General features: G+C 38.8%; 1 protein-coding gene across 1 annotated transcript in view; it reads right to left on the minus strand.

Moving 5' to 3' along the window:
• Window positions 1–13,911, minus strand: part of UBA6 (ubiquitin like modifier activating enzyme 6) — a 29,640-nt gene that overhangs the window by 8,885 nt on the left and 6,844 nt on the right. Inside the window, exons 8-26 of the mRNA XM_014263178.2 lie at window positions 13,467–13,547; window positions 12,784–12,906; window positions 10,912–11,035; window positions 9,553–9,656; window positions 9,058–9,120; window positions 8,515–8,591; window positions 7,800–7,866; window positions 7,245–7,388; window positions 6,498–6,565; window positions 6,161–6,239; window positions 5,890–5,970; window positions 5,446–5,523; window positions 3,977–4,158; window positions 3,515–3,620; window positions 2,408–2,497; window positions 2,218–2,298; window positions 1,528–1,656; window positions 649–700; window positions 478–541 (exon numbers count right to left, since the gene is read on the minus strand). Coding sequence (XP_014118653.2) covers window positions 478–541; window positions 649–700; window positions 1,528–1,656; window positions 2,218–2,298; window positions 2,408–2,497; window positions 3,515–3,620; window positions 3,977–4,158; window positions 5,446–5,523; window positions 5,890–5,970; window positions 6,161–6,239; window positions 6,498–6,565; window positions 7,245–7,388; window positions 7,800–7,866; window positions 8,515–8,591; window positions 9,058–9,120; window positions 9,553–9,656; window positions 10,912–11,035; window positions 12,784–12,906; window positions 13,467–13,547 — 1,793 coding nt within the window. The remainder of the gene's footprint in view (window positions 1–477; window positions 542–648; window positions 701–1,527; window positions 1,657–2,217; window positions 2,299–2,407; window positions 2,498–3,514; window positions 3,621–3,976; window positions 4,159–5,445; window positions 5,524–5,889; window positions 5,971–6,160; window positions 6,240–6,497; window positions 6,566–7,244; window positions 7,389–7,799; window positions 7,867–8,514; window positions 8,592–9,057; window positions 9,121–9,552; window positions 9,657–10,911; window positions 11,036–12,783; window positions 12,907–13,466; window positions 13,548–13,911) is intronic.

A 13,911-nucleotide genomic window follows, 5' to 3' on the forward strand; every position in this document is an offset into this window, starting at 1 on the left:
CCATCTAGATCAGACCCAAATTGTGATGAACAAGAAAAGTAGTTCCTTTGCTAGGTCATTTGGCACATCCTGCATTTTATGATGTGGACAGTGGGGGCAGAGAGGTGTGACAGCAAAAACTCAGTAATTCTGCAGCCATGTAAGACATGAAATGGGTTGTTCTAAGACATTTCACATTAGATGTTATCAGAACAGCACCCTCCAATTCCATGTCAGTGAAAGTTAAATTATCTGCAGTGAAAGTATTTGACAGCTCACCAAATCTGCCACTGGATAAGACTACGCACTAACACCTATCAATTCCAGTCCAACTCCCTGGGCTATAAAACCACTGCCTTGCACTTCCTGCTGTAAGGTTGTTGTATTTGTTAGTATATATATGTGTTGCTAGTTGTTGTATGTTTGTTAGTATATATGTTGTTATATTTTTACAGGATGCTATACAATGCATCTATACAAAGACAGTACCATACTTACAAAGGATCATTAAATTCAAACTTCACTGGGAAAGGAGGCCTCTTTGGTGATTGCCAAAACAAACCTGGTAGGAAAACCGACTTAAGATGAAATCCTAAGAAACTAGGAGCAGCAACAACATGACATATTGCCATGAATTTTCAACGGGCATTAAGGGGCATTTATACTTACTTCCATCTTTTAATCGTGTATCAAGGGGAAATGAATGAAGGAGCTGAAGAGCCTAGAGGAAAACCCAGAGAGGCTTTAGTGATTTGTCACATAGATTGACATGACCACACTAAATCAAGCTCGTCCAGCTGAAGTAATTTAAAGAATGAAGAAAATCATGAAACACCTTTGTCAAGATGGACACCTTAAAGACAAGTACTACTAGACAGAGCGTTTGCCTATTTCATTCACAGAACAGAGATGCCAATGTTGCCTCATCTGTACAAAGCTCAAGTAAGGCATTTACTCCAAGTAAAGCATTCTCCCCCACCTTACTGTCACTTTGGAATTCTTGCATATGGATTCACAACTTGGAATACAGTATTTTCTCAATGTGACAACTACCACCAGGGATTCTGTATGCACAGGAACATTTATTAATCCACAACATCCCAATCCCATCTTTCCTACAAAATTACACATATACTTTAAGTGATACTGTGGACCAGACTGTCAGAATGACTGGCTCTTATTTCAAAAAAATCTTTGAGAAAATCAGGGTTACAAAGGTGAGCTCAGTGACGGGATTTTAGTGTGGGAAACAAAACCCCACTGCCTAAGAAAAGACATCTGATAATCCTGACACTTTGGAAAACTCTGGAAAAATGCCAAGAAAACTGCATGGAGACTACTAAAAAGAGTACTAAGAGTGAGTCAATAAACCAGACCTAGAAGTGCTACAATAGAAAGGGATGCAGCACTTTTAGGTTTCAAATACAGTTTATTATTTATGAAGAGATGGAAGTGAGTGCAAATACTTGGACATCTCATTATTAGGACCACCAAGTTTTCTAAAATCCTCATCAGTCTAGTGCTACCTCATCTATAGGTCTTACCTACCTTATGGCTAAAATACTTTTCAAATTTCACTCTTGCTAGTTCTACACATTGAGTCCAACTTCGGGGTCTTCTACTGAGAGTTTTAATAACATGAAAACAGCCTTCCAAACTCTCTCCTGATTTTATTCTCTAGATAAAGAAACATGAAAATGTTAAAACAGACAAGATTCCTTCTAACCCAGTCAAACAGTAAATATGTTTTTAGTAATCCATAGCAAAAGAAAACAGAGGTTCACTTAGTGAAATATTATCCTTTATGTGCTCCTCTCCACTGGGGTTTTGCCCCCATTTACTTTCACCAGCCCTTTGGACCACAGGTCATTACAGACTGACAATAAAAAGATAGTAAACAATTTAAATCTAATTTATTACTACTTGAACTCACTTCAAACTCAGTCTTACTTTCATTTTCCCCGGCTAGTTACGCATCAGTGTGACACACACTAACAGTGTCTCAGTCTTTCTGATATTTCTATATCATGTACACAGCCCATGAACTGGAGAAGATTTTAATTATGAAACACACCAGAAAGAGCGTTCATATGATCAGCTAATGACTTGGCCAAGTAAGTCTTTGGGTTTTCTGAAAAAAGTCAGAAACTAACCCTAATTTCACTGGCCCTAAATAGAAACAAAATCAATAAAGCAGTAGTTTAAACCCTCTATTTTACCCTGGCAACATTCCCTTACCTGTAAAACTTCTTCTGCCGACAGATAGGTTTGCCAGAACTTGTTAAACAATGAAGGCTTGTGAGAAAATGAACTTTCAAACTGTAAAATAAGATCAACAAACGTGGCATTATGCAAGAAGTATATCAGATGCCCACCCTTCCAAACACACATGGAGTTGTGCTGAATGCCAGAAAAGTTAATCCATTACCTTATCTCTTGCCCACTGTATCGTATGCTCAATAGCGGCTGGGAAAGACTTCAAGGTGCAAAAAGGTATTTCTTCCTCTGGTGGATCCCGCTGTAATTAAGGAGGGTTGCATGTCAATGCAGGCTTATCCAGGTTAATTGCTAATAATAGCACCAAGAACTTGTAAGCTACATAAGTTAAAACTCTGCTCTTATAAAATACGAAGTGGCTTTTTATGCTTAGAAATCTGTTTCATGAACACTAGCTAGCATTGTCAATTTTTCTTTATGAGAAATAGTCTAAACTCAACACTGGAAAGCCAAACTGAACTGTGAAATATAAACAACAGGTGAAATTGCCAGCCAGCTTTTCCAAGATGTGCAGCTGGCATTCATGTACGCTTTCAACATGAAACATGTCCTGTCACTCAAGGCCAGAATGACTTCTTTATGGATCCTAACAAGACAACTGGGACGCTTAAAATCCTGTCTCTGTGTCCACATGACACTATTTCATGGTGTTCTCAACCAGGGAATTTCTCCACAAGAACCTTAAACAGAGGGATACTGCAAGTATTGTCTATCAGCAATAGAGTCTGAAGGTTCATTTTCCCCTTTCCCATTCAAACAGAACTGTTATGTATCCTTGTAAAGAACTATTCAAATTTTATTTCCTGTGAGTTTTTCCTTCAGAAACAAAGGAAGTAATTATTTCCTAACAGTACTGTTCTTCAGCTGCTACCGCTGAAGATGAATAGATCACGTGGACACAGGTCGAAGTGTGGTGAAAGAAAAAGCTGAGTTTATTTTTCCTCCCAGGATTTATAGGCTTTTGACCACGGCCAGGGATTGGATGGTCAGGATAACACTTTCTCACTGCACTGGCCATGAGAGATGCCCATCACAAGACGTGTAACAGAAAGAATGTACACATATCTATGTTTACAGTTACTGTCCTGGGAAAGTCTTTAGAAAACTATGTTAGCAAGCTCAGAAGCTGAGTTTTCAGGGCGACATTCAGCAGCTCAAATAGGCCACTTATTTTAGAAAGACACATAAAAATGACCAAAGAATCAGAGGGCATCATGGGACAAGCAAAGAAGATGAGCAATGGTCTTGAAAGACTTACATGACTATTGTAGGACTCTGTCAGATGGGGCACAATAACTTCTGTGTGTCCTTTTGTTCCCATAGTTCCAGAGTCTATAAGAGGACGCAGGTTTGCTACACAACGACTGACATGGGAAAACACAGACTATCAGAGTATAGAACAACCTCTACATTCTTGTCTTGCAAACATTACTGGAGTGCAACCAGAGTTGTCTCTAGGCACTTGCAGAAGAGTGGAAAGGTTACACCAAACTCAGGAAAAAAAGAGATTAAATAAGAACTATTCAGGTTAGATCAGGATACCATACACCTCAGCATGTGTGGATTATAAGCATTAGAAATTATATGTAAATATCAATATTTCTATTTTTAAATTTAAATACATATTTTTATGCTTAAATAATTCAACCTTAAAACTGCCAGAGTATTCTCACCCTCATCAGAAGTTAACAGTTGCCCTTGCTTCCCTTCCACCCCCTACCTATCAATGTATCTCCTGGCTTCAACGTTGTCCAAAGCCGTCACAATCACATCTTGCTTGGTGTAGAATTCATCACTGTAAGTGTTCTCAGTGGCTGGACAAACTTTATTAATATCAGAATCAATCTTTATGTAAGGATTGATGTTCATAGTTGCTTCTGCTGCCGTGTAGCTCTTGGGTTTCTGAAAGCATAAATGCAGAGATCAGCAATATGCAGATAAAGAACATCAGGGACACAAATATCAATTTACTGATATTCATTCACAAATATTCATTTACTGATCAGACAAAATTCACTGACAGAAATGTTAGTATGCAAAACATACAATAAATGACATTTTTAAATCATATACCTCCCTCACTGATAAACATTTTATTAATCTCATTTTATTTTTTGCTTTACTTATTGTTTCAGAGACCATGTGGTGGAAGTGCTTAAATGGTTTATCAAGTAACTGAAACTGATGCCATGTGCTGCCTCATAAGAATTTCTTCAAAAGAACGGAGAGTGCATGACTGTCTGAGGATAAACCCATTAGTAACTCTGACTATGCAGCTCTGTCTATGCAGCTCAGACGTCAAGCACCTGTGAATAACCACATTACTGCAAGGTAATCCACACAAAATCAATGTCAGAAGCTCAACTGAAATAGAGTTCTTGACCTACCCAACACTTCTAGCCATATCACAATTATCTAGGGATCACCACTCAAGCCTGTGGCTTCTAAAAGCCTGCAGGGTTCACTTTCCATATATCTATTCATACAAAGTGCAATCTGTTCCCAGATCTGTTACACATAAACAGGACGCAGAAAATTCAACTGTTGGGTTTTGGGCAGGGGAAACCTTCTTCCACAGTGCTGCCAAGATCTAAGCCACCTTTTTTATTTTGTGCTGTGTTTGTAAGTACAGGAATGTTGTCTCTGCTTCTAAGGCATTAACAGCCTCTGTATTATGCATTTATTGAATGTACATGTTGGACTTTTTCAAAACTATTTATCAGCTTAGTGAAAACTGAATTAGGTCAGAAGACACCAACTTTGGTCAAGTTCCATCAGCAGCAGCACTACTGAGCTCCATCAAGAACATTTCTGCCAGCACTGTCTATTTTCTGTTGTTTTATTTTCCCCAAATTTCAATGGCATAGTAGGCAATTTCTGACATAGTAACCTACAGCAGGCTCTTACACAATACAGTACTCATCCAACTGTCAAATTCAAGAGATTTAATTAGTCAAAAAAAACCACTACAAATTAAGATTAGACAAGCCAATTTTACTCAACTGATACTAATGATGAGTTGGATGCCATTGGAGTTCTAAGCACTGTTGAAAAAAGACCCTAGATTTAATTACAGCCTTTAAGTCTCTTCTGGACAGAAGTACAGACACTCACAAGTTCAGCTCTCTGTGGGAACACAGGACAGGGAAACACAATAGTCCAGAAAATTTACTGAATAAGAAAGCCTACCTGTATGTGGTGAGGTCGAAAAAGAAACTGCCTGTTCAGGTTGGATTTCTCTATCAAATCTGGATCTGTAATTGTAACCTAAGTCAGAAGGGGCAAAAGAAACAGCTGAAGTTACAATTTAAGTGTAACACTGAGCAATGATCTTAATGAAACTTCTATAAACACTTGCCAAAACAAAATACTGCTATTGCCATCCACTGTGGCCAAAGCTCTGCTTATACAGACTGACTAATTTTTTTTTTTAAAAAATCAAAATACAGCAAGACTGCTCCAGGTGTATTCTGCTTCTAACTGCACACCCTTCTACACCAAGGCCATGGTATCCTCTGTGCAGAGATCAACCTGAAATAAGACTTAGGCTTTTAACAGTTTTAGTAGTTTAATTATTTAATTCTTCCCTGTCACATTACCTCTAATGAGAAGTAAGGTTAACAAGTGACTTACCAATCCTTTGTCTTGCCCAGTACCAACACCAAGAAGTGCAAAGTTTTTCAGCATTTCACAGCCTATCGCTCCACATCCAACCTAAAGAACATTACATTTGTAGAATTAGAAATGTAAGTGGAAACCACAAAGACAAGTCCTACTGCAATTCTGGACCATTTATTCTGCAGTGGCACATATCAGAGCTGCCCTCATGTACTTTGAGGGCAGTGGGCATTAACTGTACCAACAAAGCATTTGCAAACAGTGTAACAGTGTCAGTCATACTCACCAAGAAAACATTCAAATCATGGAGCTTCTGGCACAGAGAGTCTCCAATACAAGCCCTCAAGGCATCGTATCTATCTCCCCTATGCAGGCACAGAAGACAAAAACAGGAGACTTCAAGCTGCTATTTATCATGGTAGTACCATTGATGCCAAACTGCATTTGACATGAACTAAGAAAGTCAGTCTATAATTCCTGTTCATCCCATGCTGAAATAGGACGCAGAGTCTTAACCCCAAACCTGTCCCTCCAGCAAAAAGCACTGAATTAAAAGACATCTGTACTTGCTTGAGACTCAGATGTGAACAGTACATAAACCAACAGCTTGTAGTTATATTTACCGTGGGAGAAACTCCTCAGAGCCCACCTTCTCTAGAGGTGTTACAATGTCTAGTACATCTATATATAGCTGTAAAAAGAATGAAAAAAAGAAAAAAATCCAATAAAAACCTGAGAAAAACATTCATGCTATTTTAATTTAAAAACTAACTACTTTGTATGAACAACAGAGTCTAGAAATTTAGAAACTAAGTTTTTACTGTCAGTGGAAGACTACACAGCATCTGGTACCCTACAGTTCACGCCACAGTTTTAGTGGAGACGAAAAAGCACTTGGACACAGAGCAGAAAAAACATTCACTCAAGCAGGTAAGCTGCAAGTTTTTGACTTCTAACAGGCATGTTACTCTTCCATAGGTATCTCTGAAGACTGTGACATTTTTTAATCCAACTGTACTCTGACATTTATCCTGAGAGTCTGAAAGCCCTGCCCTTATGTACAGTAGCTTAAGCTGGTATCTGCACTGTATCACACCTTTGCATCCATACACTGACAAGCCAATGCTCTTCTTGCTAGTGTGGAAAAACAATGTGCTTTTGGAACCGCAAATACAAAAATTTTAACTAAAACTGGCTGTACTTTAATTGTACACATAAAAACACTACTTTCTCTAATTACAGTCTCAATTTTTTTATTTTATTTCCATGTTCTAGAAGTTGTTAAGGTCACTCTGATCATACAGCATTTACACACAGTCAACCATTCGTAAGATGTCAAAATAACCATCCAAAAACCAAGACAGCCTTACCCACTGCTGTAAAGGAGAAAATTTTCCTGTTACTGCTTTCAGGACTTCCTGGCTGGCAACACCACCCACTGCTGCAGCCAAAGGAGGTAGAAATCCCTGAGCAGTCCTAGACAGCCATTTCACCACATCTCCATTCACCTGAGGCTGAAAAGTAAGACACAGGGACAGGTTTACCCCCTCAGTGAACAAGTCAGTGTTTGACAGTTTCACAGACTATTATTCTTCAGTGAAAGACAGATTATTTCACTCTGACTAGCAAAAAAACTTCCCAGCCAAAACAAATCCACCATATACCCTGTATTTGTCACATGCACTTGTCTAAAAACTGGATTCACATCACCACAGGATCAGCCTTCATGTTAGGTCAACATTCAGTTGAACCCATGCTGAAATCCCATTCATTCTCTTTCCTCACCTGGCCTTCAGCCAGCCAGCTGATCCATCTAAAGATGGATTCAAAGGCCAGAATAAGGACCAACAACTAAAGCATGACCTTTAGGCAAGTAAATGAGCACATAAAAAAGAGACTCATAATGACAATAATTCCTTACTCACTTTGTTTTCCAGTGTTTCACTTATAGACATGGCTATTTTCAGCATTTCCTCAGCATCTTGGAGGCATCTAGACACCAGGGTAGAAACAATAATGATGACTTAAACATGCCAGAGTTCTTCTAGAAACACAATCAATGGAAGAAAAAAAGCAATGGATACAGTAGGAAGTTTGGAATCTCGCATTATTCTTAACATTGAGCATTCAAGATGTACTCCTAAATGTTAGGGGTAGCTCAAGAAAGAAGTCTCAGTGGAAAAGCCCATGTGCAAGTACAGTCTTAATATTTACACATTTTAGGTAATTTTCTCTCATTTAACTCAAAATTACACACATCAAGAACTACAGCTGAATGAAAAACACTGAAAATTAAATCCAAATCATTAGGACTTTTTTTTTTAATCCATGAACTACAAGATAATTCAGGATCACTGAAACAATTTTTCCGTATCAATACACAATGTGAAAAAACCAAAACAGACAAGGCCTTCTCCAAAATTATCTTCTGTCTACCTGGACGCAGAAAGTTCCATTGCTATCTATATTGGGAAATCCTCATTACACACATCAGGGTAACATTTTCCATCTTTCCATTTCTATATGGGCTATCAGGTACCAGACAGGGAAGGTACCATGCTCCACGGTCAGCCAGTAACTATACAAAAAGAAGAGATCTGCCTGATTCAAGGCTTGGCAAACACAGAACAGCTGCTTTACCCAATTTTCGGTCCACGACCAAAGTTCTCCTGGAAGTGGTTCAAGGCAAGCATGGCAACATGGATCTGCAAAGGTGTCTGTTAAGACAACACATCAGTTGATCAGTTACAAACTAGACAGAAATGAATTACACAAAAACATCTACCTGAACTCTCCTGTTACCATTTGATTTATTGTCTCTTAAGTACAACGCTCAAAAAAGTTTCAAAATAAAATTAAAAAGTGAATTTGAAATACCTTTTATTAATATTTTTTTTAAAGTATTGCTCAGTAATGCAACGCCTTCACACATATTGAGCACCCACTTCAACTAAGTCCAACTGAAGAGTCCCCAAAAGAATTTAGAGCTGAAATTGGAAAGTGTGGTAGTCTTCTTTTAACTAGATATTATAATGCATTGCATTTTGCCAAACAGCAATAACAAAGTCCAGCATTAAGGGCAAAAAGTAGAAATTATATTATTCTAAACATAAAGCTATAGATTACAATCCATGTATTTTTACTATTAGAGCATTTATGCCCAAATCCCCACATGCTAATTACCTCAGGCTTGCTAAAATCTGCAACAAGGCATAATGGATTTATTATCTGCTTCTCCAGCCGTTCCTGGAAAAACAGAATTCATGACAACACACTACTTGAGAACACAACAGCCACTGCTACCTGACAAAACAATACTCTTCCTATAGAGATTAAGAAATAAATATCCTTTCTGACTAGCACAGTCATTGCTCTCTTCATTATTCATACCACACTAGATGCTAAAAGTAATTATCTACTGCAAGTTCTATCAAAAATGGCCAGAGAGATGTTTCACATCCTAGTGGGAAGACTCATCTTTAAACAGGTGTGATTTTTAGGGCCATCCTGCGCAGAGCCAGGAGCTGGAGAATATGATCCTTGTGGGCCCCTTCCAAACAAAGGACATTCTATAATTGTAGGAAACATGTACATATGTTATATGTATATACATATATTCTGCTTCCAGTGTTCAGAGATTAACGCCAGAGGACCCAGCTCTGTCAAGCACACACTTACGAAGTAATACATCTTGGGCGTCTTCACTTGCACAGCTATGCCTCCATGCAGGTAAGGCTCCATCTCTGATGTATCACCAATGCTGAAGGAATAAGGTGACACCACTGAAAAGAGAAGAGAATAAACACTGACAGATAATTCAAAGTGTCATTGGATGCTACAGTTCTGTATACAATGAAGTGGGGGTTTGCCAGTGCTTTCTGCACTGCAAATTTGCAGCAGGCAACCTTATTTTGAAAGCATAAGCACAGCTGATCCTCCTAACAGGATTAACCCAGAAACTGGCAGAGGTTTTCTGGTTATAAAGTAATACAAAGTATTACTTTCACATGATCTGTTATGAAATGAGCTTTAAGTGGCAGCAGATTTAACAAGAATTCTGATGACCACAGCTCTGTAACAAAAATGAAATCATGTTTAATTTTCTTTAGACTGTGCACAGCAGTGTCCAGTATTAACTGCTCTGAGTAGGATTTTAGCCCTGTGATGAGAACTACAGGCGAGCAAAAAAGGCAGCCTGGAGCATTTTGTCACATCTTCCCCCTCATACACGGGAAGCATCATTCAGGCAAGGCAAAAAGACAGAAAAATTGTTAATTCATGGAAAACTAAATCCAAAAGCTATGCCATGAATAGGAGGAAGGAACAGACTGCAGCATCAGTTCTAGCAAAATGCAAGGGCACAAAGCAAACAGATTCAAGCACATGTTTCAAGGGTACTGTTTTTTGTCTCAGACCACAAACCAGTTAAAAAAAAAACAACCCCCCACCCACACGCTCTCTCCTCTGCCCTAAACAAAGAGACATTCAGATCTGGGAACTAGAAAATTCCCCAGCATCCAAAAGGAACCAAGTAGACTCCCTTGAGACATGCATGAAGTAGAACAATGCAGGGTAGATGTAAATCATGAAAATAATTTCAAAAGCATTCTTAGAAAATTGTCAATGCATCCCTGTACATTTGTCACCCAAAAAAGCTACAAGGCAAACAGTGACACACCAAGTGGCATCCAAAACCATGACAGAAGCACAGGCATTATGGAACCCTCCAAGTACCAAACCAGTTTCATCAGCAGATGAACAATGGTCAGCTCAGAGCCTGCCAACTACATTCCACATTTTAAGCTGAGGAATTCCACTGGCTCCTTAAGCAGCAAGACAAGTTCAGGTAGACTTTACTAAATGGAAACGCCATCAAAACAACACCAGGAAGACCTTTGCATCAAAAAGCAATTTTTTTTGTGCAAGCTCACTGGAGGCCTGCACAACCCAGCACTCCTCTGACTATGGTATTAACACTGCAGTGGCTAAATCAGGCCAGAGAATAAGTACCTTGCAAATGAGTCAGCAGCAGTTTACCTGTTATTTGGTGTGTGGATCCATTCAAGCACGACATTCCATTAACTTCTCGAAAGGTTAAGAACTGTCCTGTTTCAAGCCTGTGTGGATGATTTTCAAGGCAAGTGACAATACCAGGATTTGACTGAAATAAAAAATGGCAGTCAGCAAGGAGGAAAGCATCCTGCTGTGCAAAGGGATCACGTGGTATTGCAGGTACATAGCTTTTTGTCTACTGAAACTGCAGGCTCTAATACTTTTAGCATCTCATTTCTGTCACAGTAAGAGTTACCTATGACAACTTTTTCAGTCCTATGATTTTCAATTTAACTGTGTTTCTACAACACAAACTTTTATTTTCACTGTTTCCAGTTCTCGGTATGTTAGCAAACTAGATTTGCTAGTTCTCAGCAGTCAAATCCATTGTTATGTTCTGAAATAGTAGATTTATCCCCTTTTTCTATAGTCCCTATATGCAAAGAAATTTTCAGAGGCATTAAAAAATAAAGTCTTGTGAATGGTCCTTATTACTCCATGCTTCCTTTCTAAACTCATTCTTGAAAGCTTGGAAACTTAAAAAGCCAGACAGCACACAGGAGAGACACAGCTTCAGCAGGTCACAGGCAAGCTTACACTTGTAGGAATTCCAAACACCTCATCCTGTTATGGGATGTGAAGCCAACCTGCCATGCACACAGAGACCTCACTGCAGTCTGAACACAGCTCATCAAGACCTTGTGCTGTACCTCAGGCTGTAATCTGGTGCATTTGCAAGCAAGCCTGGCTTGCAAAGTCTCCTCTTATCCCTTCCTGAGTCCCCAGTATAAGAAAGATTTCATTTAAGTAGCATAGAACTTAATTACAGTCAACCACATTCTCTGTGGACAATGAACAACAAAGGGCTTGACTGGAGAAAATTCTGCTCTGATTTAGAGACACAGTGCCACCTTGACCCTGTCTACATGACAAAAACAACCACTTGATGGCACTGAGTTTTAATTCTCATCAGTTTTACACTTCAGAGTGGAAGAAGATACAAGTATCAGATTATTAAACACAGGACACATATACAAATATATATTCATTCCTTGACTTGGCAGGTAATCAGCACAATCCATGAAACTCAGCTATGTGCTCCTTATGTAATTAATGAGAACAACCAAGTCATCCATTCCCTTTTAAAGGCACCGAGGACAAGGCTACCCAAATCATCAAATCGTAAGCTTTAATCCAGACCAAACCCAACTTGCTGTACAACCCCTACTAGATCAGTTATTATTATATCTAGACTGGAAATACAACAGAAGTCTTGCTGCTGGATGAGTGAGCTTACTGTCTGGACTTCCAGAACTGAAAAAAGAACCCAAAGTAATTTCCCTTTATAAAACAATAATACAAGATTAAATGGACAGCCTAACATTCTGCACTGGAAGTACTAGCAATAATATCCCCTTCTCATTGTCTCTGCTTTGGTAGGTTAAAACAAACCTTTAATTTTCTTTACAAAATATTTTCCCAATCCCCTTGATTATTCCAGTAGCCCACCTGTAAGTGCTGCAGTTTCTTATAAAAAGGGCTCTTTTCACAACTATTTTCACATTTCCTTAGAACTTACCCTATTCCAACACCAAAGTTACATACTGTTCTTTCTACATCTCCTCATTTCTTTCTCTGCCCAATTAAAAGAAATCAGTATTGTGTGTTAAACAGTAAATAACAACCAGGAGGCAACGGTAAGAACAAAGAAACTAAAGTAACTGCTTCTCCCATAGGCCAGTTGTAAATTGCTTAGTGGGCTGCTCAAATGAAGCACCCTGACACTCTCCTTTTTAAAGAGCCAATAATGAGTCCTTTTAAAACAGTTAAAGCAACACAATGACTTTTATCCCTTACCTGTGTTATATTTGAAATGAAGATCTCCTTTGGCTCCTCTCCTGTTGTATCCAGTACCTCAAATTCATCACCAAAGTCACAAAACAAACGTGAACATACTCCATACACATCTGCACTGATGAACTACAAGAGAAAGCAAAAACCATGAGTATCCCTAGAACAGCAGAAGCCAAAGAACAGGATACCTCACACTGGACCTTGTTGAAGGCTGGCAGGTTTAATTCTAGAGTGGAAATCTGTAGTGTACTCAGGCCACTAACTACACAGCATGCCACTGACAACAGACCTTGAACCCACAGGAGCATTTCTGAGCCCATTCATAACACAGAAGTAACATCACTACATAGTGAAATGCTGCCATTTCTACTTCTCTTACATCCAGCCCCAGCATGTCCTTCAGTCTCAGCACACTCTTCCAGAACCATTTTGAGTTAAGAGTGAAAACTATTTCTTTAACACAATTGCTTTTTAATTAAAGGACCAAGCTATGTTTTACCTGTGCTGGTATCCAGATAATACCAGTTGCAGCACTGTATTCCCAAAACTTCTGCTGCTACATCAACATGCCATCTACATTGAATTATGTACCACATAACCAGCATTCTCCGTTTTTGGAAAGAACACCCTGGAGGTTCAGAATGCCCACTGTACAGATTATTCATGTGTTGCATTTTTTCTATTACCTTAATAGGTGGCTGCTGAGCATGACAGAAGTCATTAATCTTCTTCTGCAGAAACAGACTTACTTCAGTCAATATGACACACTGTGAACAAGAACAGAAATACTTCTAAGACACTGAAAGTAATCAGTATCTTCAAGCTATGGGAAAACCTAGTACCTAGAGTAAGTTACTTAGGTGTCCTGACTCCTATGCCTTGAGAGAGCAGCCTTGAGGAAGTTTTCTTATTAAAGCAGATTAGTTACCCACCCCACAAGTTCTGGAAACAAAATGACTAGAGCAGGAACAGCAAATTTTCAGGTCTTTGTTTGTTTGGTTGTTGTTTGTTTTTTTTAAACTGCAGCTGTGAAACTCAAAACCCTATTAGAATATTTACCAAAACAGTTTTGGATAATCACAGCAAAAATCTCAGCAGATTTTGAATTTTAGGATTAAAGCTAGCAAACAC

The sequence above is a fragment of the Pseudopodoces humilis genome, chromosome 6 (genome assembly GCF_049639895.1).
Source record: "Pseudopodoces humilis isolate 2021_Gansu_Grassland_sample_001 chromosome 6, ASM4963989v1, whole genome shotgun sequence".
Taxonomy (NCBI): Eukaryota; Metazoa; Chordata; class Aves; order Passeriformes; family Paridae; genus Pseudopodoces; species Pseudopodoces humilis.